At 49.9% G+C, this 26,436-nt stretch overlaps 1 protein-coding gene across 2 annotated transcripts in view; it reads right to left on the bottom strand.

Annotated features, from left to right (window-relative positions):
* Positions 1 to 6,031: 6,031 nt before the first annotated feature.
* The window catches only part of ANXA6 (annexin A6), a 50,863-nt gene continuing 30,458 nt past the window's right edge, over positions 6,032 to 26,436 (bottom strand). The window contains exons 15-26 of one of the 2 annotated variants that reach the window (XM_081135670.1): positions 25,340 to 25,421; positions 24,113 to 24,207; positions 23,369 to 23,482; positions 20,353 to 20,443; positions 19,497 to 19,576; positions 18,856 to 18,909; positions 13,643 to 13,660; positions 12,824 to 12,920; positions 11,596 to 11,691; positions 10,202 to 10,260; positions 8,743 to 8,865; positions 6,032 to 7,624 (exon numbers count right to left, since the gene is read on the bottom strand). In XM_081135670.1, the coding sequence (XP_080991796.1) occupies positions 7,565 to 7,624; positions 8,743 to 8,865; positions 10,202 to 10,260; positions 11,596 to 11,691; positions 12,824 to 12,920; positions 13,643 to 13,660; positions 18,856 to 18,909; positions 19,497 to 19,576; positions 20,353 to 20,443; positions 23,369 to 23,482; positions 24,113 to 24,207; positions 25,340 to 25,421 (969 nt within the window). In that variant the 3' untranslated portion in view covers positions 6,032 to 7,564. The remainder of the gene's footprint in view (positions 7,625 to 8,742; positions 8,866 to 10,201; positions 10,261 to 11,595; positions 11,692 to 12,823; positions 12,921 to 13,642; positions 13,661 to 18,855; positions 18,910 to 19,496; positions 19,577 to 20,352; positions 20,444 to 23,368; positions 23,483 to 24,112; positions 24,208 to 25,339; positions 25,422 to 26,436) is intronic. The other variant, XM_081135669.1, reaches the window with a different exon arrangement.

Consider the following 26,436-nt stretch of genomic DNA (forward strand, 5'->3'; position numbering starts at 1 on the left):
TCATGGGCAAGTCCTTTCCCTCCTCTGAATTCCCCCTTCTAGAATGTAAAGGAATCAGACTAGATAATTTCTAAGGGACCTTCCATTCTGACACTGTAAAGAAGACCAAAAGTTCAGAAGACGGAGAAATCAGGGAAGGCCAAGGTGGTCAGGAAATAATAACACTAAGAGCTAATATTTAAGATTAACATGTACCAGGCGTGGTACTAAGTGCTCTTAAGTGATCTGTTGCATGCATTCCTCATCAGAGCCCTAGGAGATTGGTGCTGCTATTTTACAGATGAGGAAACGGAGGCTCACAGTGGTTTAAGCCAATAGCTAATAAGTGGCACAGCTGGAGTTCAAACTCAGGTAATTTCTCCAGAGCTCACCTGGAGAGATGAGTCCTCTCTGTTGGACCTCAAAAGAGGGGTGAAATTTGGGTATGCAAGGGAATCTCTCACAGGACCACTTCTTTCATGCTTAGTTATTTAGCCCCACCTCTCCCACCCTGACATCTCTGGTCTTGCTGATGTGTGGGAACAGCACTGAGCTAGTCTCCTAATAGTCAGTCAATCAATATTTATTTAGAGAGTGAATGAATTTGCCCCCGGGGGTTTCCTGACTCACCATTTCTATTGAAAGCTCCCCAAGGATGTGAAAAGAAAACTTAAAACTCAAACTAAGTCACTATGAGGACAGCAGGTACATGTAACTCTGTCAGCATCTGAAAGGTGGGATTCGGGAATGCATTTTGCAAAATTGTGCTTTCCAAGGAAAAAAATACAGGGCAGTATGTTGCAAGACTTTTGTCAAAGAGGATGATCCAAGGACAAATGTTGCAAGACTGTGCTGCTAAAGGAAGTGGCTTCTTAGCCCATCAGATCTGGAACAAAGCTTAGAGATTATCTTAACCACCCCCCTGGCTGGGGATAGGGAGGCCCGTGCCCAGGGTCAGGCAGGGAGTTGTTGATGAGCTAGCATCACAATCCAGGCTTCTCAAACCCCTCACTCCTGCTGCCCTTTCCTCTATTCTCCTTTCATGCACACTGTCTGAGACAGCGCCCAAGGTCAAAGCATGGGACTAAATCCGTGAGCTTGGATGTACACCTGCCAGATGACAGGGACCAAAGCCCGTGGCAGGCTGGGGCGCGCTAGAGAGGAAGGAGTAGTCTGATGATGTGGCCTGACCTCAGAAAGGAAGCCTGGTCACCAGGGGGAATTTCCCCGGGTGAGGTCTCATGTCTATGCAAATATGGCACTCCAAGTAACCTGGACCCCAGATAGGAGAGGGGAGAGAGGGCTCTGGGAGAGACAGGGAACGGGGAGGAAAGGGACAGGGCCTGCACCTCCCAGGGTCCCTGCCCTGTGCCAGGCTCCCTCTGTGTCTTCTCATTCTGTCCCTGAGACATCCTCCTAAGCTGGAAAGTTGGCAGCCGGAGGCCAGTGCAGGGAGGGTGCATTTGCCCAAGAGAATGCAGTGCATTCCAACCCCAAAGGGAGACCAGGCCTCAGGGAGCAGCCACGGTGATGAGGGAGCAGCAGGAGCAAGTAACGCTCGAGTCCGAGAAGTCTGACAAAGTTTCATTTTAGGTTTCCATCTCACTCACTGGGGAGTTTTATCCTGGGAACAGACCGCTTAGGGAGGTAGTGAGCCCTACTTCCTTTGGGCAAATCCCAGAGCCCAGACTCCTGGGGAGTACGGCAGCTGGCCCCGTTAACCCCTTTCCCGCCAGCTTGCAGAACATTCCTGGAAATGTAAACCCAATGGGAGCAATGTTTTTGCATTGTTCTCTCCTGCCTCTTTACATTTCACTCACCTTGAGCCTCACTACCCCCAGAAACCTTCCCCAGGGCTCCGGCTCCCTTCCATGGCTGACCCATTACTGCCTGGTTCTCCGGGGAGCTGTTTTTCGTGTCCGCCCCCCCCCCCCCCCCCCCAGCAGGGCAGTTAGGCCCCACCTCTGCCCTCCACGGAGCCTGGCTGTTTCTCCTCTCCTCGAAGAACACACACAAGGACATACACAAGGCTGTGTGCCAAGAAGAGCGAGTGCATGAAAAGCAAGTTTGGGTATTTGTGCGAGGTGTTTCCTGTGGGGTCAGTAATCCACATGTGGACCACAAGATCTGTCTTTCTGTTTGTTAGCAGCAGTGTATTTGTGGACCTGATCATTTTATTTTTCTTTGTGTGGCCACCAATGTGTGTTTCTGATTCTGGGTGTACACAGTGTGTGTCCTTGTGGGTATGACAGGCAGTGATTTGGAATCCCGTGTGTTTGGTAAGTAGCAGTTACAGGCTTTGAGTGGATAGCAGCTATGTGGCAAAGTGGGAATGGAAATCGCTGGCCTAGCACAGGCTTAGGATCTCTATGTCCATCCCCTTCCCGCCCTGCTCAACTATCAGGCCCTCCCATCCCTGCCCATGGATATCACCATCCAAGTCAAGGCCATCTCGTTGGGGTAGCCACTAGGGGGTTGTGACTGCAGCTGGTGGCACAATAGGCACATGGTGGTAGCTGGGAGGAAGGAGCGAAACCCTCCCACAGAAGGAAATATAAGTTCTGGAAACTGCTACAACAGCCGGGCCTGGGGGAAGGGCTTATTCCTACACGGCTCTGATTTAGGGCTTCCTCTGTCCTTGCTTGGCTGAGAGGGCAGTGGGCTGGCCTGCGCCCCAGGCCTTGGCCTCACATCTTGCCTTTAAAAGCACTTCCTGCCTCTGGGTTCCCAGGTAATGACTCCTGGCTTCACCTCCGCCTCCCTCTCTTGTTCTCTATAGCAGGTGGGACAGTTTCCTTGGTTTCTTGCTCCCCCATGCCTTTCTTTTTTTTCTCCATCTCTGCTTTGACACTCTGGCTCAGATCCGCATGCTTCCATACCCAGGGAATAACTGCAAGCCTGTCCAGTGGTCTCCCAGCCGCTGGGCCCATCTCCTTCTCTAATCATAGCACTCTCGTCCTTAGCACATTTGGGGGCTGGCCGGAGCCTGAAGGATGAAGACCACACTCTAGCCTGGACTCTCTGTGACCTTTCAGATGATGTTCCCACACTGCCGTGGGGCTCAAGGCCCAAGGGGCACTTCCCATTGCCTCTACTTCCCACCTCTGTGCCCTTGCTCAAGCTGTTGCTTCTGCCTGGAACTCCCTCCCACCTTCGGTATCTTTCACTGTTGAAAGCATATCTACCCATCTTTCCAGGTGCCTGGCACATGCCCCTTTCCAGGGAGCTGTTCTCAGTTCTCTGTGGTTAATCTGTGGCCTCTGCACTTGGTACCACCTACTACCGTGTGCTTGGTTGGATTTTTCTAATTATCTTCTTTCCCCACTTAGCTAAGGGTTAGCGACTCAGTGTAGGGACTCAGTACTCCTCAGAGGCTGTTGAAAGAGACTTCCCTGCTCTTTCTCCTCATGACATGGAATCCAGCCTATTTATCAATAACAAAGAGCTGATATTTACTGAGTCCTTACTATGTCTTAAACAGTGTGGTGAGATACACATGCATTGCCTTATTTAATCTTCACAACAGTGTGAGATAAAAACCTTTGTGATTCCCATTTTACAGATGAGGAAATCAAGGCACCAAGAGGTCAAGTGACTTACCTACATCTACGCAGTTGACTGGGATTTGAGGCCGGCCGGCCTGCCTCAGATCTAACCACTGAGCAGAGGGCTCAGTTTTACAAGTAGAAGTTCCCACTTGCCTAACTCCAACCGTAAAGTGGGGAAAGTCTGCCTTGGGGAACCTGAGGTCTGAGGGGAGTGGAGAGGCCTGTTGGAGCGCCGATTTCCCGCTCTGGGTTCTGAAATTCGGGTTGAGCAACTGGACACTTCTCTCTCCCAATGTCAGCTCAGTCTGGCTTCTGCATCAGGAGGAAGAGGAGAGGTCGCGTAGGCAGAGAGCAGAGCAGGAATCAGGAAGCCAGGTGCTAGCCCCAGATCTAGCCCTTACCAAGCCAGGATCACAATCCTGCTCTCTGGGCCTTTATTTTCAAACTTATGAAACAAGAGGGGGGTTGCTTTGGATGATCTCCAAGACCACTTCCAGCTCAGTCCATTCATGATGTCAATCTTCAGGCATTTTGCTTCCTCACTTGGACCTTCAGTGTCTCCTTAAATGGGGCAATCGCCCCCCACTACCGCCAAGGAAGGAGTGGGCATGGAAAAGCTTCTCCCACGGGATGACTAGCAGCTCTCAGCAAAACTGGGGCACAGTGAATATGGGGGGGGGGCGGGTAAATAGCCAGCAATTCCCACGCTGCTCTCTCAAGGCAGGAAATGCAACAGTGCGATTCCCAAACAGCTGCTCTGTGCTCCGGCTCAAAGGGCAGCCCCCTCCCAACCAGCCACTTCCTTCAGACATTTCCTTGTGGCCCCAAGACCAAGGTTGGCACACCCGGTCTAGAGCTTCTGAAAAGGGTTTGCCCTGAAGGGAAAAATGCATGGCTCAGGGCTGGAGGGGAGCAGGGAGGAGCTCGAGAGAGGATGGCTCTGAGCTGAACACCCCCTCCTCACCAGGAGGGGAAGAATGAAGACAGCGAGAAGTCAGGGTGTTTCTGAAAGCACTGAACCTGGGCCGGGACTGCAGGGTCCCAGTTCTGTCTGCCGCTAAACTGCAGTGACCCCGGGCCCGTTGCTTCCTCTCTGTGGAAGTGACAGTTGTCTTTCTGTAACTGAGAGCGGGAGGTGAGAATTTCTGAGGGCCCCTTCCACATTCAGAACATTCACAGCCAGGGTCCTCTTCTCCCACTTTGAGACAGCGCGGTTTGGGCTTCTGCTTTCTCTTTCCTTTTAGTATTAATTTAGTCCCCAGTTCTCTCCCTTGAACTCTGGCCACAGAAGCGATATCTGGTACATTACCAGTTGATATAGGTGCTTTGGAGGGAGCTGGGTAGGACACTCAAATGGAAGCTCTTAAAGATTAGGACCAATTGGGTCTAACTTTTTACATCTTTAGCATCGAGTACATAGCTTGGCACATAGGAGGCATTCAGTAAGTATAAGTTGCCTGAATGAATGAATGAATGAATGAATGAACGAACGAATGAGGTACCTTGGATTCAGAATAGTGCCACAGCTTCAAGAAAAAACTGTGGATTGTTCTGCAGGCACCTGGGTCTTAGTGGGATTGTTATAATAGACTCCCAACTGGCCACCCTCCCTTCATGTTTTTCTTTTTTTAAACTGATTTCTAGAGAGAGGAAGAGAGAAAGAGAAACATCAATTGGCTGCCTCCTGCACACCCCTACTGGGGAGCAAGCCTGCACCCTGGCATGTGCCCTGACCAGGAATCAAACTGGCAACCTTTCAGCGCACGAGATGATGCCCAACCAACTGAACCACACCGGCCAGGGCCCTTCATGTTTTTCTGAAATGCATGGCTCCATGCACACCTTCCCTACCCAAGAAAGGCTCCCCTTGGGTTATGAGATAAAATCTGGACATATAAGGTCCTCTGTAATTGAACATGAACTCCTATTTCTAATCTGATCTGCCTTACTCCACAAACCCTGAGGTCCCCCTCCTACTACTGACCAATCCCAGAATACAACCCACCCAACTGAATGAAAACTAAGTGGAAAGTGTGTGTTGGGAAGTTAGAACAGTATCTCGTCCAGCAAGAGGGCTGTTAGCTATCCTCAATCCTGGTGTCTAGGACTTCTAGAATTCCTAGTTTCTCCCCTCATGGGGCCTCCCGACTTCTATTCCCTCGGATACCATGGCTCTTTCCTTTCCACTCCCAGCCTGTTTTCCCTTCAGTACGTATTTTTAAGGAAATTTCACATTTGCCTTTGGATGCCTCTGTGATCTGCAGCTGACTTCTTGAGAACAAAGCTCAGAAAACATCTTGGGATCCACCTCTCAGCTCCTACAGTGGAGACTGCTCAGGGCAGGTGGTGCCAGCGGGTGACTCCAAGCCAGGTAGGACCCTACCCTGCACTTCTTCTTTCCCCCCTGCACAGGCTACAGGACAAGCAGAACTGGGGCGTTTTATAGATAAGGAAACTGAGGCTCAGAGATGACATGCTCAGTCAGTTAATGGCAAAGGTCTGACTCCACAGCTCTTAACCATTTTATTAGTTTATCTTTTGGTAACAGTTAAATTAAGTTGGGCAAATACCGAAAAAAGCTCAGCTGACTCTCATGGGGTTTAGCTCACCATGGGGTGGAAGGCAGGAAGTGGAGAAGACACAAGGTAAGTTGTCTTACTTTCAGACTCATTTTGTCAGAGATGAAGAGAGGGCTCTTTAAAACTGTCGGGTACAACCCCTCCTTGTACAAATGAAGAAACTGAGGCCTAGAGCGGGCACAGGCGAGCCCAAGGTCACACGCTGAGGACAGGACAAGACCAGACCCAGCAGGTCTCCCAGCTACAAACAGTCCCTGCACAGCAACTGCAGTAAACACACAGTGAACTTCCAGGACAGGTCAGGACGGCCCGGACGCCGGGACGCGGAGCAGGCCCTCCAGCCCGCAGGCACCGTCACGCCACATCACTGGACGTTAGAGCCGGGTCTTGGAGTAGAAGCAGAGCTGGGGGAAGGGAGACAGAGAAACTGCAGTTGATTCTACCGCTTATCAGTGATCTTCACAAAGTGGAAACTTTCCACGGGCCTCCCCAGATCACGATCACATCTGGTGCCCTTGAAGAGTTGAAAAGAGGAAGTTTGGGTTTGGTTGTAATGGATGAAGAGCACACAGACAAACATCCAAGCGGCGGGGGGCGGGGGGGGCACACAACCCACAGCTGACTCTCCTTTGGGATCCCCGGGAGAGTATGAAGATAGAACTCACTCCTGGGCAGGCTCCAATGCGGATAATGTAGGCTGCAGGTTCTAGGTCAAATACACAGATCCTTGCTAGAAATGTGTTTATGTGTGTCTTTTTATTTAAAGAGAGAAATGTAAAGCCAATGATCTGAAAGAATATCCTAGAATGTCAATATTAGAAGAAAAGCCAAGATCTTTCAGCCCAACCTTCTCATTTTCTAGATGAGAAAACACAGACTGGGGAAGGGAAAGAGACGGGCCCAAGGTCTGAAGGCGAGCGTGTGGCCGATGCAAATCTGAACCCAGGTACCCGGACTTCTGGTTCAGTGCTCCAGCACAACCACCCGCAGGGAGGTGGGAGCTGAAGTGGTGGCAGGGCTGTCCATTGGCCAGAAGACAATCACTCCTCCCGCCGCGCCCCCTCCCAAGAACACTCAATTGTCGCGGCTGACACCACGCCCACCATTCAAACAACACACAGTACACATTTCATAGACAGAGGCTCAGTACATTTTTGGATTTGACAGCGGCCAAACCAGGGCAGGGGCTGCGGCAGGGACGGGGGTGGGGGTGGGGGTGGGGGGGTGGAGGTGGACAGACTCTGTGGCGATGGGTCTTCAGCTGCTCAGGTGTGAGGAGTGACCATGCTGGGCCTTCAGTGGCCCCTGGGAGTGGGAGCCTTTCCTAAACCCCAGTTGATGAAAAGAGCCCACCCCTGCCCCTTCCTTAGTCTCTGAAGCTGGAGAGATCAGGCTTGGTCACGGTGGCTGGTGTTGATGACCATCTCTTGGCCGAGGTGCCCGCCAGAGCCGGCGGCCCTAGTCCTCGCCACCACAGATAGCCAGCAGGGCCTTCATGAAGTCTCCGGACGTGTCGCCCTGGAGAGGAAGAGGGAGAGCTGAGTAAGTGAAAACAATCCTGATGGCCTCCATGCCCCCTCCTCCCAGCTGCCCACGTTCCTAGAATAGTGTGTGCATACACAAATACGTGTATGGATAGAACATCCCTTTCCTACACAAAAATGAACGTATGACAGTCACACTATTCTGAATCATACTTTTTTGAATTAAGAGAAGATCCCAAACCAGCACACAGAGCCTCCTCATGCTTTTTCATGGCTGTATCGTATTCTACCACAGGGATATACACCATTTATTTAACCAGTCCTGTGAGGAGGGCTTCCACTCTTGCTACTAAAAACAATGCTAGCATAAGCATTCCCATATGTGACTTTGGGAACAGGTATGGCTATGTCTGTAGAATAAATTCCTACACATAGAAATACCAAGTCCAAAACGTACACATCTTAAATTTTAAAATCTCCAAACTCCCCTTTAAAGATGTGCTACCAAGTTACCTCCCCACCAAGTATGCATGAAACTGCCTGTGAGATTTGCCACAGTCTTGTCAACCAAGTACAACATCAAACTAAGATCCTGGCCAGTCTCAAATATAAGAAAATGGGCTCCATAGTGAAAAAAGTCAGACACAAAAGGATCATATACTACATGATTCCATTTATATGAAATACCCAGAAAAGGCAAATCTACAGAGACAGGAAGTCACCTGATGGTTGCCCAGGGCTGGGGGTGGAAATAGGTAAACAGGAACAAGGATCCGTAGCTGGGTGATAGAAATGCTTTAAACTGGATTGTGGCAATAGTTGCACAACTCATATCTACTAACATTTTTAAAATTATACCCTCAAACACGTACATTTTATGGTATGTAAATTATACTTCAATAAAAAAATTTTAAAAAGCAAAAAGAACGGCTCTTGTTTTATTTGGAAATCTTTAATTATAAACCTTTGATCCATCTGGAATTTATTTTGGTATAAACAATGAGGCAGGTCTTTCATTTAGCAACATCCTGGCTGTCCTAAGAGGTATATCATTGAGAAAAAGGCTGTGGGAATAAAAAAGGACTTCGAATCTTCTGTTCAGGGATCTGCCTCTCAGCCCCTTCCCCACTGACCTCTAGCCCCACCCCTCACCTCAATGACTTGGTGGAGAGACTTGTCGTATTTCTCAATGAACTCCCGCCGGACATTGAGCAGGTCGATCTCGCTCCGGGACACCATGATCCTGGTGAGGGTCTTCTCATCCGTGCCGGCTCCCTGGTGGAGCCGGGTGTGAGGGAGACACAGGGCAGAAGAAACAAGGCCAAGTCAGACGACGACTAGCAGGTATCCATCCCTCCCTTTTCCGTCCAAAACTAGGTGGGATATTCTGCCTCTGTCTGCCACAGATAGTCCTGACCCAAACTCCCCCGGGCCTAGGACTGGCTGGACAGGCAAAAATGGCCTGTATGAGGTGGAAGAGTGGCCCCCCAAATTCATGTCCACCTGGAACCTTACAATGAGACCTAATTTGGAAACAGGGTCTTTGTACATATAATTAGTTGAGGTCCTACTGGATTAGGGTTGGCCCTAGATCCAACAACTGGTGTACTTATAAGAAGACGACGCGTGGACATGTATACAGAGAAGGCAGAGACTGTAGGGATTCATCCACCAGCCAAGAAACACCAGGATTCCTGGCAACCATCAGAAGCTAGAGAGAGACATGAGTGAGTTTCTCCCTCGGAGCCTCCAGGAGGAAGCAATCCTACCAATACCTTCACTTTGCACTTCTGGCCCTAGAACCATGACAGAATAAATTCTGTGGCCACTCAATGGGTGGTCATTTGTTACAGCAGCCCTGGAAAACTAACACAGGGCACAAGGAGCAGGCACAGGACAGGGAGCGTGTGGACAGCCAGGGCCCACCTCTGCCCCCAGGGAGCTCGATCAGCACCTTAGGAATCAGAGCTGGCACATGGTAAGTGCTCAATAAACGGTTGTCGTGTTTGGGGACTGCAGGCTATGAGGGGTCTCAGGCTCGCTCCCACCATGCAGCCTCCCCAGGCTGTCAGCAGCTGAGACTCCATTTGCTGGGCTGAGAGGGTGGCCAGCGTGGCCTGGGTTTTCAGGAAGCCAGGGCCAGGCCCAGAGCTGAGCACTTGCTACCTTTTGTGATCATTTGTCATACGAGGCACTGTGTCACCTGCTAGAATGTGAGCTCTGAGAGGGCAGAGACTGTGTCCCTCTCACTCAGCCCTGTGTCCCAGAGCAAGTTTCTGAACCTTGGCCTTGGGGCCGGATCATTCTTTGTTGTGGGGACCTTTCCTGTGCGCTGTAGGCTGTTAGCAGAATCCCTGCCCTCTACCCAGCAGGTGCAAGCAGCTGTCACGCCCCAAACTGTGACAACCAGAATGTGTCAGAACATTGCCAAGTGTTCCCTGGGGGGCAAGGTCACCCCTCCCCCCACCGGCTGAAGACTAACTACAATCCTAGAGCCAGGCACAGGGCAGATGCTGCTAAATACCAATGGGGGACACAGCTGTCACAGTCCTGATCTGGGGGATAGCAGAAGTGCTGGAAGGGAAAGGAACAAATGAGTAAGTTTTCTTACCTTCATGGACTTGTAAAGTTTGTCGGCAAAGAAGAGAGGCTTGTTCTTGACACTTTGAACTGGCAGGAAGAGAGGGATGCAGGGAACTTGGTCAGAGGAACTGTACCCAGACTCTGGGCGGGGCTTTCGTCTCCCACCTCCTCTCCCCATAACCTGGGCCTGCAGGTCACTGACAACCCCAGGGTCATACTCAGGGCCTGATAACACTCACTCCCCCTTCCTGATGTCGCCCCCTCGGCTCATTCCTGGGACTGGCTCTCATTGGGTTGCAACTCACTTCCTGCAGAGGTGCGGAGGTGGAGGTGCATGTAGCTAACCAAAGGTGAGCAGAGGACTCAAAGGGAAGGAACCCTCATGAACCCAGGCCCCAGGTCTCAAACATCTAAGTGCATTGGAATCAAAGGAGAACTTGTTTAAAACTCAGGTGTTGGGCTCCAGCCTAGGGGGGCTCAGATTCAAGGAGTCTTTAAAGTACCAGCTCTCAGAATTGTTCCTGGATGGCTGCATCAGTGAGCATCACCTGGGGCTGTGGCAGAAATGCAAAGTCTCCTTCCCTGCCCCCGGTGTGCTGACGCTGCAACTCTGAGGGTAGGTGGCCAACTCGCCCTACTTTGCCTGGGACAGTCCTGGTGCTAGCGCAAATCAGGATGGTTGGCAGCCCCTGGTCCCCACCCATCCCCACCCCAGAAAATGCTGGAGAACTTGAGATCCAGACGGAAAAGACATGGTCAAAGTCAAGAACTCTAACCAGGGACTGGGTAACAGAGGTGAGGGGATTGAGAAATACAGATTGGCAGTTACAGAACAGTCACAGGGACGTAGAGTACAGCGTGGGGGATACAGTCTATAATATCGTAATAACTATGTGTGGTGCCAGGTGGGCACTGGAAATACCGGGGGGAACGCTTTGTAAAGTATGTGATCGTCTAACCACTATGCTGTACACCTGAAACCAATACAAAATAATACTGAAAGTAAACTGCAATTGAATAATAAAATTTTTTTAAAAAGACTCAAATTATCAAGAAGAGAGGAACCAAAGAGGTCCAGGTGCTGGGAGGAAGAAAAGGGGTGTGTGTGTGTGTGTGCTGTGAGCACAAGTGTGCGTGCGTGTGTGTGCCCCAGTCCCACAGGACACTGCGCCCCCACCCAGCCCTGCTACCGCCCTCCTGGTTTCTTCCCCAGGGAGAGCCGTTTCCTCTTCCTGCCCTGCAGTCCCGAACGGGTCCCCAGGTTGGCAGGACCCCTGGAGCCCGGACGTGGCAGTGTTGACCTTCTAGTACTAGTCGTTTAGGAAGCTGCCACAGCCACTTGTTCAGGAAATCTGGCCATGTTCCCAGGGCCCCCAGTCCTTGCTCTTGACCTCTACCCCCTTCCTTTGGTCCCAGCATTACCAATGGCCACAAACGCGTCCTTGACATCCCCAGACATCTCCTTCTTGATGACGTGCTCCACGTCATAGTTGGTCATCTTGATGAACTCCTGGAAGACTGGCCCCAAGAGAAGCCCCAGAGGTGGGGGTGAGCTTCAGCTCAGAGAGAGAAGGGAGACCACCCAGCCATCTCCCCCCAAAGGCTGTGCCTGGGAAAGAGGAGAGGGGCGGCAGGTATGGGCTGTGCCCAGGTGCACATTGGTTGTGGGAGGCAAGTTCTGACCTCAGGCTGCCTTAGGCTCAGAGCCAAACTGCATCAAGTCAGGCACTGCCCCAGGGCCCTGGACAAGTCCTAGTCACGGCTCTGCCTCGAATTCACTGAATGACCTCGGAGGACCCCTTCCCCATTTCTAGGCCTCCCCTCCTCCTGTGTCAGGTTGGGACAGAGATTACTCTAAGTAATCATAATGACAACATGGCAGAAGTTAACATGTGCAGGGTGTTGTGGTAAGTGCTTCTCATGAATTACATTTCTTATATCCTCACAACAATCATGTGTGGTAGAACTAAATTCCCAGTTTATAGCTAAGGGAATTAAGACACAGATATTCACTAACTTGCCTAAGGCCCCAGGGCTGGTAAGTGGGACATCTGAATCACGACAGCCCAGCTCCTTGGTTTGTCCTTTTAGCCACTCTGCTAAAGCACTTTACATGTCTTACTGACAAGTGCCAGGTGAATGCATATTAAAATGTAAAAGTCTTAGTGAAAAGGACACTTCATGATCACCTCATGTCAGGGCTACTGCATACAGGTGTGCCCGGTGCATGTGGCAGCCTGTGGCTCAAAGACGGGTATGGGGTCCTTACGTCATCACCACCCCGCACTGCCTTGCTCCGGGCTGACATCACCAATGGATCAGGGCACAGAACCTCGGAATCCTTCTCAACACAGAATAACAGGCAGCCACTGCCAATCCATCGGGCTGGCTGCCTTGAGGCGGAAGTCACTTGCTTTCCCTTATCCCAGGCGTCCTGCCTGCCCCCTAAGGAGGTGGAGGGAGTGGGCGCAAGGCTGAATGGCACCAGGACTAGACCCCAGGGCTCCCAAGTCCCCATCAGCCATCATAGCTACTGCTGGGTAAGGAGTGGGTGGGCGGGCGACTGGCTCCTCTTGGCACAGAGAGCTGAGATTCGCAGCAGACCTGAGGGTCTTCCTGCTGACCTGAAAAGGGGAGGGGTGAGGCTCACCTCTCCGGAGGTGCGGATAGCTGCGCGTGCACAGGATCATCATGAAACGCGTCTCCAGGGAAGTTTTGTCTCCACTGCTGGACGTGTCTGCTATTTCCTGCGGAGCCCAGGTGGGGGCAGGATTTGGGAGGAAGACACAGGAAAGCCTTGGTTATGCCTCACTTTCATGTCTCTGCCTAGGCCAAGGGCAGTTAGCAGTTCGGCTAAGCCAGCCACCCAAGGACGCTGACATTAGCCCCTTTTTCCTTCCTCGACCTCCTCAACAGACACCAGTTCCCGGGAACCCTGGGGACTGACACACAGGGGCTGAGCCTCAGGGCCACAGCACTGCGACCCAGGGAAGGGACAAACAGGCACTCGGCATAGAGACGCAGGCAAGTGTGACTGTGCACACAGGCAAGGAAAAATGGCCGAGCCAGTGTTTCCCCGAGTGTCACAATGTCACACATACTTTAACACGCCACATCTACGTTTCCACAATGATCTTCTGGCCAGCTACTAGTTCTATTTACATTGATTTTTAACTTCCCTTTAAAACAACTGATTTCAGGTTATAAAAAAACGAGTCCAAAGAAAAATATTCACAGCTCATGGTACATGGCACAGAGCATGCGGGAAGTGAGTGGCTAAAGTTTGGGAAACACTTGCCTGGCCCATTTTTTTTTACCCAGCGGGGTTCTTAGAGGAGAGAGAGAAGCTGAGATGCAAACCCCAAATCACTGCCTGACTCTGCCCCGCTCAGCCCCGCCCAGAGCCACAGCCAGAATCAGGCTTCACTCAGAGAGGCCCGAAAACCCACGGGGAGACCACGACACTCACCAAGATCTCAGCAGCCACCTGAGAGCAGGGAGGAGAGAGAGGGGGAGGCAAGAGTCAGAGAGGGCCCGGAGAGGGTGGCTCTGGGGGCCCTGGGGTGCAGGGGGAGGGGGCGTGGTTCAGGGTGGCAGAGGTCCCAAGAAGCCCCAAGGGGACTCGGGAGCAGGGAGGAGAGAAAATACCTTTGGGCTGGAGCTCATAAAGGGGACAGGCCTGGGAGTTAATTATAAAAATGTCCACCACCCGAGGGGTAGGGGAGAACACAGGACAGGGCACTCTACCCGACGTCACCCGGCCAACCTAGGGTGACTCCAGACCTAGTGTGATCACCTCCAAAGCCACCGAGAAGTCAGAACGTGAGAAGTGCTGCATTCTCTACACCCTGCACCACATTCAGAGTCGGAAGGGCCTGGGGAGACCGGTCATTTATGCCCTCAAGTGACAGACAGGATAGGAGAGCTGAGGCCTGGAGGGGAGGGGACTTGCAGGGGGCACACAGCCAATCAGGTGGGAAATGCCAGCTGTCCAGTCATTTTACAGGGGTCAGCTTTATTTGCTGCCTTATGCCGAGCACAAAATTCTGGTGTTAGGACACGGTTTTGTAAGGCGAGTACTGTGACTCGGAGAGCCCGGGGACGAAATACAGCCAGCCCCGTGCACCCCAGGCTGAGTGCTGCCTTTGTCTATGTTCCCAAAGCTCTGCTGATCCTTTAAGCTATGGACCAAAAGCATCCTCTTCATAAATTTCCCAACAGCTTTACGCTTTTGAAAACTTTTCATTTTAGAAGCTGGGGATGTCCATCAAAATTTAAAACGCACATGCTGTTTGATGAAGCGATTGTGTGCCTAGGAATCTGCCTTACAGATAGACTGGCAAAGTCGGGGAGACATAGCCCAAGGGCGCTCATTATGCACCAGCCGTGGGAATAGAGAACACCCCACACCAGTCACAGATGCGGAAAATGAAATCCACGCAGCTCTTAGAAACAATGAGTGGTCTGCAGAGCTAAGGGTTTCCATTTAAATTAAGCAAAAAAGTAAAGTGTAGCCTAAGAGTGTGTAACTGTGGGTAAGTGTTCCTCTTCTCTAGATAAGAAGAGATGAACACACACTCGCTCCTACCTATTTAGCGGGAAGTCACACTAGAGGGATGGTCAAGATACTGCTGACAGTGGGTACCGTTGAGAAAGACCACAGAGGAGAGGGGAGCTTTTGCATTTTATTTCATTTTCCCTGAAATTTTATATTGACATTTTCTCAAGATACAAATATGTTGTTTGTATTTTTTATTTTAATGCCAAATCGGAATTATCAGGGTTACTAGGATTATGGGATGCTTCTGGGTTTTATTTATACTTTTCTACGTTAAAAACAACCTAGCTGAATCTTGAGGACATCATGCTAAGTGAAACGAGCGAGTCACAAAATGACAAATACTGTATGACAGCGATTATATGAGGAACCCAGGGCCATCGGATTCAGAGACAGGAAGTAGGATGGTGGTTGCCAGGGGCTGGGAGAGGGAAATGGGCAGCTGTTATTTAATGGGCACAGAGTTTCGGTTATACAAGATGAAGAGAGGTCAGCGGGTGGATGGGGGTAATGGTTGCACAAAAATGTGAATGTACTTAACGTCACCGAATTAAACACTTAAAAATGGTTAAGATGGTAAAGTTTACGTTATATGTATTTTTATTATGGGTTATGTACGTTTTACTACAATTTTTTAAAAAGTTATGCTAAAAAATGCCTAGTATTTTTTTAAAAAGAGGAATACGTTTAAAAAAGTTAAACAAGAAAGAATTAAGGTGTCAAACATTCTTCATTTATTTGGGTCAGAGATCTCCAGACACACTTTTCCGAAGCACCTTTAAAATAATATTTGTAATATGAAAAGTGCAGTGGGTTACTAAAATAATTTCCCAGAGAGTCAACACAAAAGCTTTTCCTTGTTAGCCTATTTCATGTGAAAGTTAATCTGGGATGTCCCTCCAACAGTTAAAGATAGTTATCCATTCCTAGATATATACCCAAAAGAAATGAAAACAAGCGTGCATACAAAGACTCGTACGCAAACGTTCATAGCAGGCAGTATTAGCGATAGCCCCAAAGTGGAAACAACTCAAATGTCTATTAGCTGATAAATGGATTTTTAAAAAGTTATATAGTCATACAGTGAAATATTATTTGGCAATGGAAAGGAATGAATATATATAATATGAACTTTAAAAATATATTGTGAAAGAAACCAGTCACAAAAGACCACATATTACATGGTTTCATTTGTATGAAATGCCCAGAACAGGCAACTCTATAGACAGAAAGTAGATAAGTGGTTGCCTAGAGCTGGGGGGCTGGGAGGAAATGCGGAGTAACTGTAATAGGTACAGGGTTTCTTTGGGGGATGATGAAATGTTCTAAAGTCAACTGTGGTGATGGTTGCACAAGGCTGTGAGGACACCAAAAACCACTGAAGTGTACATTTTAAAAGGGTCAATGTACGGTATATGAATTATATTTCAGTAAAGCTGTTATATTAAAAAATACAATCCGGGGATTGAATTATCTAAAACTAGCCACGATTCTTCATTTCACTCTGGTTCTACAATTAGATTATCTATATTATTTATTGCTCAGACTGGGACCCTGAGAGTGAAAGGGAAGCTACTGGCAATGACTGTGGGAACACAGGACATATGTCACCTTGTTCATAACAGACTCAGACTTCCAAGGGCGTCAGGATGTTCTAGGTGCCCAGGGTGAGAGTGTGGAGGGGAGGTGAAAACAAGCAGACAAGCACTGCCAAGTACTAATGTGCATTATCTAGAATTTTTAGGGGGAACTTGGCCCTGTACATCAAATGCCTTCAGCTTTTAGATGTATTTTCTGCCAGCGTTCCCATTTCACCTCTAGAAACTGAGTCTAAGGAAAAAGTTATGCACATGATAAAAGAGCTGGTTACTAGGAAGAGGGCTGGTTAAATAAAGTTTGGTAGATCCTTAAATGGAATAGCATATAGCCAATAAATGATGTTGACTTTTAACCTGGCCAGGAGTGGCTCAGCGGTTGAGAGTCCACCTAGGATCCAGGTGATCGGCATTCGATTCCCGGTCAGGGCACATGCACGGGTTGTGGGCTCGATTAATGACTCTCTCATCATTGATGTTTCTATCTCTCTCTCCCTCTCCTTTCCTCTCTCCGAAATCAATAAAGGTATATTTTTAAAAAATAAATAAATGTTGATTTTTAAAAATAATATGTAACAGTTTTAACAGAATACTAATTAAAATTTTTTAACTATTATACATCAGGAATGTGTATGTGTGTGTGTGTGTGTGTGTAAAAGACAACTAGAATGATATATTCCAAATTTTAATAATGGTTATTACTAACAGGTTCTGGATTTCTTTGGCTTGTCTCTATTTTCTAAAGTTTCTACAAAAGAATACATTATTACTTTTCTAGTTATAAGAAAATGAGCCCACACTAAGATCAGGGTCTAGCATCTGTGAATCTGGAAAGGCAGCGGAGTTAGGCAGGGCTCTGGCTCCTTTGGTTGTTTCCACCCAGGTTCTCTCTCACCCCTTCTCTTCCGCAAGGGCTGCCAGCAAGGCTCACCGCTGCCCCCTGTTGGTAGCAACTGGAAGCGTAGCCTCATAGGTAGGCACCAGGCTTCCAACAAGCATTGGAATGGAAGATGGATTTGGGGTGAGCTTTAAGGAGTAAGCCAGGTTCAAAGACCCTCAACAGCACAATGGGGCCACATTATTAAAAGAGTGAATGAAATTCATCCTCAGAAAGCTACTCTAGGGGGCTGGTTCCCAGACTAGTACCCAAAGCATACCCATAATACAGCTGGAATACCCATGAATGGAACCCTGCAGCTTCTGACGGCTGAATTCCAAACCAGGGCTAGACAACTGGAAAACTGGTTTGGAAGCTGCAAGGAAATAATTATTCTGGGTCCTGGAGGATATTAGATGGTATTAAGTATAGGCTTTGGAGTCAGGCAGGCCTGGGTTCAAATTATACATGGGTACTCAGAAATTATGCCGTTGGATATGGAAGGAGCTTCATTTTCCTCCGGTAAAAAAGGGGAGGGCATAAAAACGTATAAAACAGTTTTAGCATCATGCTTAGTACTAAGCATTCTAATAGTTTTATAATTGTCAGGTTACAGCTAAGGATCCTTCCAGCTCAGCTGCTGCTGTAACATTCCACACCTCTGTGGGTGGAACTGAGAATAGAGCTGGTGCGCTGACTCCTGATCCATCACAGCTCTTTTCAACCCACCAACTATAAAAGGGGGCTGGATCTGTGGGCTGTGGTATCTATGCCCAATCTCTGGACCTAGAGTTTTGTGGGGCCGGGGATGGGTCAAGCAAAAGAGAGAGAGACCTGGACCTGCACCAGGCCACAAGGTGCTTGGAGCAAGGCACGGGTGAGTGGGGACAATGCGGATAGCTTCAGCAGGGACTGCCTAGCCATAGGGATGCTTAGGGACAAAGGATTTGGGGTTGTCCAGCCTCCATGAGAAGTCATCTCCAGACCTCAAGCTCCCCAAGCCTCAGGAGCAAGGCAGAAGCAGAGAAGCCAAGAGACCCAAGAGAACCCCTACCCCCTTATTAAGTCAACAACAAATGTATATTGAGTTCTGATCACGTGCCACTTGAGACACGTCAGTGAGCAAAACAAAGACCCCAGCCCTTGATAAACTCACTTTCTAGGCTCTCCCAGGATATAACCTTCAACCTTGGTCCCATTTCATATATAATAATCTAGGAGCTAAGTACTCAGGCCTCCTTCCCAGCAAACTCCCAGACCTGCTCCCTCTTGGTTCATTTCACCTGGGCTACTGATTTGCTGTGTGACTTTCAGCAGTCATTCGCCCTCTCTGGGCCTGTTTCCCACTGTAACACAAGGAGTTTGACCTGAATAATCTGTATGTAATTCCCTTCCAGCTCTGAAGGTCTGGGGCTCTAAGGCTAACTCTTCATACAAGAAATACCAGTAAGACCAGTACCACACTCCTGAACATCGCTCTGAAAGCTCTGAGAGCCCTCAAAGTCTCACTTCTAAGGCTGGAGAGGTGCAAGGGGCCCAGCGTCTAAGTGTCTGCACATCAAACCAGCCCGGCCCCTGCCAGGAGCCTTTACACTCCCAGAGAGCCGGGGCCTAGCATGGCCTGATGTCAGCTGGAGCTGCTAGGGTCTCACCTGGGCATCTTCCCGGGCCTTGTCCCGATCTTCTCCTCCCTCCTCACGGTTCCCCTGCAGCAGGACCAGTGAGAAAGGTCAGTCCCCAAACATCCACCCTCACTGTCCCTCAGCAGCCCCAGGACCTTGATCAGCCACTCTGCCTCTCTGAACCCTTTTCTGCAGCTGGAACATGGGGACAATAATCCTGCCTTCGTAGGGTTGGCTTCGTGAGCATTAAATGTGAATGTCTGGAAGGCACTTGGCCAAAGGCCTGGCTCAGACACAGGAAACCTGCATCAAAGCCTGGCACCTGGCTGTGAGAATTCAAGAGATGGTGATAGCGGCTCCTGGGTAACAGCACAGGGAAAGGTCACCTACATGGCTTTGTCTTGTTAGCAGGGTGCCCAAAAAGCCAGGCTGAGGGCCATCATGGGAGGCTGCCCGGAGAAGTGGCACCAAACCAGCTTTGAAAAGTAAACAGCGGAGAAGGCACCGCACAGGTAGTAACTGCCTCATGGTGGGACTGAGTTGGCAAGTGGGGAAGACACCCTCTCTACATCAGGATTGGGCTCCTGTCCCCTCCCCCTAGGCAGCAACCCTGCCCCCCCCCCCCCGGGGCCCAGAGAGCCTAGCAGGCCCGGGACCATGAATTCACCCACCGTAGCCAGAGAAATCAGGATCCTTTTGAAGTGGCCAGATGTGTCTGAGCTCAGAGCATCCTCCAGGGACTTGTGATAGTCTGAGACAGAGAAAGGGGGTGTGGGCAGCCGGTTGGCGGGGGGACCCAGGGGCTCAGACCTGAGCCACAGCAGTGTTGATGGGGATAAAGAAGTTTGTAGTTGGTTCCTGGGGGCACCCAGCCATCTGTTGATCCTGACACTGATATGCCCCATCAGTCCTTCCCCTCCCTCTGCCCTGTCCTGGGTGAGGTGTCGCCTCTCCCACATAACAGCCTCCTTGTCTTCACTCTCCTGTCTGCCTTCCCTTCTGCGTGATAGCTGCTGGACCACAAGCACAGCTCTGACCACGTCACTCCCCTGCTCACAAACTCTACCACTTTAAAGCTGCTTACGAGAGAAAAAGTTTAAACACTTTGACCAGTATTCAAGGCTCTTCCAAATAATATAGGGTCACTGGTGAAAACATTAACTAGAATTTCAAGATGGTGATGGTGTGGCCTGCAGTCAAGCTCGGGCCTTCTGAATGCAGGGCCCGTGTGGCTGTACAGGCCTCCCACCCAGAGCTGCCCTTCCTCTCCAGCGGCGGCAATGCTCTCTCCCCTCACTCCCACACAAACTCTCTTCTACCTCCAGGCCTTTGGCTGGGACTCTCTGTCTGGGGCATCCTTTCCCCAGACACAGGGCTGGGGTCACCCAAGGCACTTCTCAAAGCCTCGTGGCCTGAGTGAAGGGAGATGAACAGAGCTGTGGGCAGAGCTGGAAGCTGGGGGACCTGGCTGTTCCCCCACTGGCCTCCCACTGTGCTGGGCCCCAGGCCTCCTTCCCAAAGACTCACCTTCCTTATAGGCCTCATTGATGGCCCGGATTTCAGCGTTGGTCCGAGTAGCTAGGATTTCGATGAGAGCCTTTTCATCTGTGCCAGCTCCCTAGAATGTCAAGGTGAAGAGCATCTGAACCACAGCCCTGACCCGCGAACAGAGGCGCACATGCTCAGAAACCAGCCAGGAGGTGAACACTCAGGCCACCAACCCTCCTAGACTCTCTCCTCAGACCCAGACTTGGTCCCCAGACCACAGACATCGGCCAATCAGGGCCGAGCATGCCAGCTTGTCAACATTTCTGGAACCTCCCATGAAAACTGCATATACTATGTGTACATATCTGAATATAAATATTTATACGTGAGTATATAAAAAGAACAGAGGAAACACATCACAGTATCCGTGACTGATTCGGGTAGGGGAGGGGTCACAGATGATTTCTATTTTCTTCTCTTTTGCTCTGTGTATATTTTCTCAGGCTTTCACAGTGAACACATAGGATTTTCACTCTCTGGTTGGGGAAGAGAGGTGTAAACCATCTGCTCCTAAGTGTGCTTGGTTAGGGAAGGTAAGATCTTGCGATTTAGTAGCAGGCTGTTAATTGCTCAGCCTTGTTGAACTATTTTGTTTGTTTCCCTCATTCCGCTTACCAGGAATTTTCCTAACTTCTTACTATCTTGCTTTAAAATCATAAGGGCTTTGGCTTCTGAGGGACTGAGAGGAGAGCAGAAATTCCCTGGCAAAACGAGTTGAGATTATTACCCTTTTAAAATTCCTAGACAAAAAAGCGAATGACTTAAAAACACAGAATTAGGAGAAGGGTGGGACTAGACCCTTGGTCTTGGGATGCTTTGAGGATCAGGCTGTCCTCATGCAGCTTTTAATAAAGAGGCTATTGAAGTTCTCAGTCAGCCTCAATCCGCTCCAGGACAGAGAACCCAGGGACAGGTTGACTCCTGGCAGTAACCTCCCAGGACAGAGACTTCCCTGGTTTTACAGTCATAGCCCCAGCAGCTTGCACAGCGAGTGGCACATTGTAGGTGTTTAACAGATACTTGAATCTACCAATCAGTTACTCCATCAATCTTGTCTGCCTCTCTCAAAGTGGGCACCTTTGAATAGCGGGATCTCCTCATACACAGACTTGGTCCAGAAGACCTAGTGGATCAGTTCATGTATCACTTATCACATCCAAATATACAGGGTATCTTTTTCCTTCAAGCACCAAACTTTCTTCTGACAAAATCACCCTGGTCAGGGAGATAGATAACAGAGGCCCAGTTGATGCCATTAGTGCCAGCCAAACCCCAGAACAGATGAAGGCAGAGGAATAAATAACAAAAAAGCCCAATTAGAGTCAGACAAATCCAAGATATTGGTAAAATAGTGAAGCTGACCAGAAGATGATCCCAAACTCCCCTATACACTCATTTTGGTGCATCAACATACTAAAGGACAGACCTGGAAAGCTACTGAATAGTCTGTTGAGACTCTCCCCTGAAAACTCCCCTAAAACTCCCACCTTTAGAAAACAGTTAAGAACCCTCAAGACAAAGGACCCAGTGCGCTCTCTGTCCCTCGAGCAAGCCCATGCCCCTCCCCCTTCCTGGGGTGTGTACTTCTGCTTGCTTTCTCCTAAACTCTAAGGGTTCCTGTGAGATTTGCAATCAGGGGAGCAGCGGCAGCTCGTCCCAGGCTAACCCTCTGAATCTGTCTCTAAGGACTCCCCTTTTGCATCTATAACTTATTTCCTGAGTCCACACAGCCCAGAATGGCTCACTTCTGTTCCTGTGACTTCCTTTCTTGAGTCCATGCAGCCCAGTCCAGGCTCACTCCTGTTGCTGTGATCTTGCCTCTTCTATCATAAGCCCTTCCTTTGTTCCACTGTCCCCAGCTTTAATAAATGTACTCTCAAATCATCTGGGCCCGTATTGTGAAATCTTTCCCACACAAAGTCAAGAATCCACTCATTCCAGTCCATCTGAGGACAGATCTGCCTCGGTCCTGGTCCCTTTCTGGTGACAATTTCATGCAGTAGTCAAGTCAAGCTCTAGAGAAAGACAGACTTGATCCAAATCCCAGTTCTGCTACTTCACAGCGCTGTGACTTTGACCAAGCAACTTAACCTCTGAGCCTGTTTTCTCATCTGTAAAATGGGGATAGAACAGAAGCCTTGCCTTGAGGGTTGATGAGACAAATCACTCAGCTAAAACACTCAGCCCAAGCTAGGTTACCTTATGCTCTTATGAAAGGAGAGTAGCCCCTGGTACAGCTGGAGCCTTGGGAAGCCAAGCAGCCCCAGCAACAGCTGGGCTGGGACATGATGCCCTTTCTTGCTAATTGCAGGGCCAGGTCTTCAGAGTTAACAGTGCCCTTCATACCTGTCACCTCATTTGCCCCTCCCCCATGTTTGGAGGACAGGAATGACTGCTCCCATTTCACACCTGAAAGCACACAGGCTTAGAAGTGTAAGTGGCCCAACAGCACACAGTAGTATGTGGCAGGGCCGGACTAGAAGACGGACTCCAACCGCTGCTGCTGTTCCTTCCACATCCATCCTGCTTCCTCTAGCTGCTCCATGAGATCCCTCTGACCCCTTTGGTTGCTGGGCATGTGACTCCACTTGAATCAACCACAGCAAAAGCTGAGACTTTGGCGGGAGTCCTGGGAGGAAGGAACTCTTCCCACTGGAAGTGCAAGCTGCTAGGATATACACAAGCCATCCTCCCACCACAGGGAGGAAGACTGGCTGAGAGTGAGGAGCGCAGAGGAGAGGTGAGCCAAGGTCGGGGAGAGACAAGAGTCCATCCATATAACGTTGTTTTTGTCCCTGGATTCAGTCATGTCTAAAACCAGACCCAGTCCTATACTTTCCAGTTATAGGAGCCAACATCCCCCTCTGTGTTCAAGCCAGTTTGAATGGGGCATGAGAGGGGCTCTACCAAGGAGTTACAGCCAACCCCTCTAGGCTTTGTGTCCGCCCAGCACCTGCACAGACCGGACCTCATCCATTTGGCACCCACACTGTACCTCCATGGCCTTCTTTAACTGCTTGGCATCATAATGGTCCGGTGGCAGCATTAGCCCCAGAATCAGCCTCGCCAGGTCTCCAGAGAGCTCAGACTTTAGGTCAGCCATCAAGTCCTGCAAAGGGCAGAGTCAAGGTCATGCCAACATCAGCACCTGCCCACATGTGACCCGGGTCAGGGAGGATATATGGAGTGAGGAAACAGGAACTCCACATGGGTGCAAGGGGTCATGGGAGCCTGTGTCTTTGGTGATGCTGGGTTAACTGTTTACAGGAACCCAAAAAGGGTGGGAATAAAGTCAACCAGGGGGAAGACCTGCTCGCCTTGGAGGCAGCAGACAGGGAAGGAAAGGGGGCAGTGCCATTTCAATCCTGGGAGAAACTAGCCAGCCACGACCAGGTGTCACTGAAGCACAATGATGACTGACACTCAGTCTTGGGGCCTTGAACCCTCTCTGTGCAGAGGTAACTGTGGGACGTCCAAAGCACTGCATGAAACAACTCATATCTTTGATTTCGCCCCAAGCCAGGCCTCCAGCAACTCTGAGCCATTTACACAAGTGTTGCTGATCACAAGGAACTGGGGGACTGGAGAGAACGTGTCTGCAGGCAGCCCAGACCCAGTGATAGAGATGCTCTCAGAACACGTGACCACATGGGGTCTCACTGTGCAGAGTGGCTGTGACAGGCCAAGCTCCCTCAGAGGAGCGTGGATACAGAGCGCGGGCCCAGGCTGAGTCCCTTACCCGGCCAAAGTGAGACTTGAAGGTCTGCCGAATCTGTTGCCGCTGGGTGTTGCTGCGGTGCGTGATGATGTCAATGATGGTGTCCTCATCAGTTCCTGAGTCACCAAAGCCACAGGTCTCAGAGGAAGGCCTGTGGCCCAGCTCCCCCCACTGATGGGCCCTGCCAGTCTTTGTCAGGGTGGAAGCCTGGCTAGGCAGCCATGTGCTCCCGAGGCCCTGCAGGAGCCCTGCCTCTGGCCCAAGCCCCTAACTTCCCCCGGATTCCTCCCTGGACTGCCTTCTGTCCCATCACTAGAGCAGCGAGCACTAGGTTGAGAGTCAGGGCCTCTGAGTTCTACTCCTCACTCTGGGTCTAGTTCTTTCTGGGACTCAATTTCCATACCTGCAACATGATCGAAGTCCTATTGGGGACCCTATGTCCTCTCTCTTCAGTTCCCTGAAAGCTGGACCCTGAGTCCCTCTAACCACAAAAGGTTGACTCTGAAAGGCATCAGGATACCACTTCCTGTGTCTCAGAGTAATGCCATCAACTCAGACCTGGCACAGGACTTTATCTTTCCAAAGCATCTTTTACACTTGTCATCTTAGAGTCCTAGATATGCTCAGCAGATACCATCATTCCCAAGAGACAAATGTACATGAGACCCTGAGAATAGAGGACTTAGCCCAAGGTCCCAGGCAGGTGCTTTTGGACAGAGGAGGGGAGAAAGGGCAATGGAAGCCCAACCCTAGATGTTCTCTCCCCAGTGGCCTTTCTGAGGATGGGCCATCCATCCACGCACAGGGTGGATCTCCCACTGGACAAATGGAGGCCTGGAAAGGTGAGGCCACCAGGGGTCATTCCCATCTGAGAATTAGGATTCTTGGATTACAGGGTCCATATTCCTTATTTTACACATGGGGAAATTGAGACTCGGAGGCTTGAAGGATTTGCCCAAAGTCACACAATGAGTTGGTGGCAAAGCCAGGGCAATAACCCAGGCCTTTTGATCTTTCATCTGTACTAGCATATTGCTCCTGAGGGGCTGGGACACCTTGGTCTCTGGGAAGGGATTTACCAAGTCCCTCACAACCCCCCTCCCTGCCCTCCTCTCTACACTCAGAGAGCCAGGAGCCTCCTTAGGAGGGTGGAGACTCAGGGACCCTAGTTTGAGCCCTCTGCTCTTGCCTCTGCCTGGCCTACCGCCAAACCCGAGAGGCCACCCTGCCCCTTTCATGTCCCCTTACCAAGTCCCTTCATGGCTTTCCTTAGCGCTTTGGCATCTGCATCAGGGTTGAAGTCATTGGCTGGACGCACGGTTCCATTCAGCTGCAAGAAGCAGAAATAGACTGAGCAGGTGCCTGGAGGCCCCTTGGGGGACCAGGCCAAGAGAGGAGCATGCGAGGGAGGGGAGGCTGTCGCCATGAGCCCCAAATCAAGCAGCTTGGGGGGAAAGAGGAGGGAGTGAAGGCATAGCAGACAGGCCCTTGCCCCAGAGCTGAGAGAGGGAGGGAGAGACAGACCTACGAAAAGTGTCCAGGCTCCTGTCCCAGAGTCAGCTCTGCCCTAGCTCCACTGGGGCCTCCCCAGTCCCCCAGAATCTTGTTCTGTCCCCAAGGCCCTCCTGCCTCTTAAAGAGCCACTCCCCCCGGAAAGACAACAGAAATGTTCTAGATTACCAGAACAGAGTCTCCCAAATTTTAGTCACTCCTGAACGACCTGCACTGTGTTTTCCATATTTGTACACACCCTATGCTATTTCTTAATATTTTTACTTAATAATTTTTGTTTTACTTAAATGTATTCATTTTGAAATACACTTAAGTGCTCCTCAAGGGCAAGGCTTTTTGTCCACTTCGTGCTTTGACATGTCCTTCAACAGAGCCTGACAGAGTAAGCACACAAAAAATATCTGTTAAATGGATGAACAAATGAAATAATTTCGTATCACTAAAATTAAGAGGAAATTGGTATCATGTTCCATAAACAGATAAGACTCACCCAAGAAAATAAATGTAATACAAACAAAAAAACCACGCTGTCAAATACGTATCACCACATTTAAGCAAGATGCCGTTCTTGCCAAAAGCAAAAACTCTGAACCTAAAGCTGGCCTGCTCCGCTGTGAAAAAGGAAAATCGGCCACTGTGGCCGAGATGTGGCACTGAACTGAGACTCTCTGACGTGATCAGAAATACTGAAGAAACTGAAAAGAAGTGGCTTTCTCATCACGTGAGGTTCAGTGTTATTTAGTGCCATGGAAGTGCCCTTCCCCCAAACTAAATTCATTTCTCATAAAACTTAAGATCGTATGTAACGTTCTTGCCTTATAATTTGGGAAACG

This window comes from Miniopterus schreibersii (genome assembly GCF_964146895.1).
Source record: "Miniopterus schreibersii genome assembly, chromosome: 4".
NCBI lineage: Eukaryota > Metazoa > Chordata > Mammalia > Chiroptera > Miniopteridae > Miniopterus > Miniopterus schreibersii.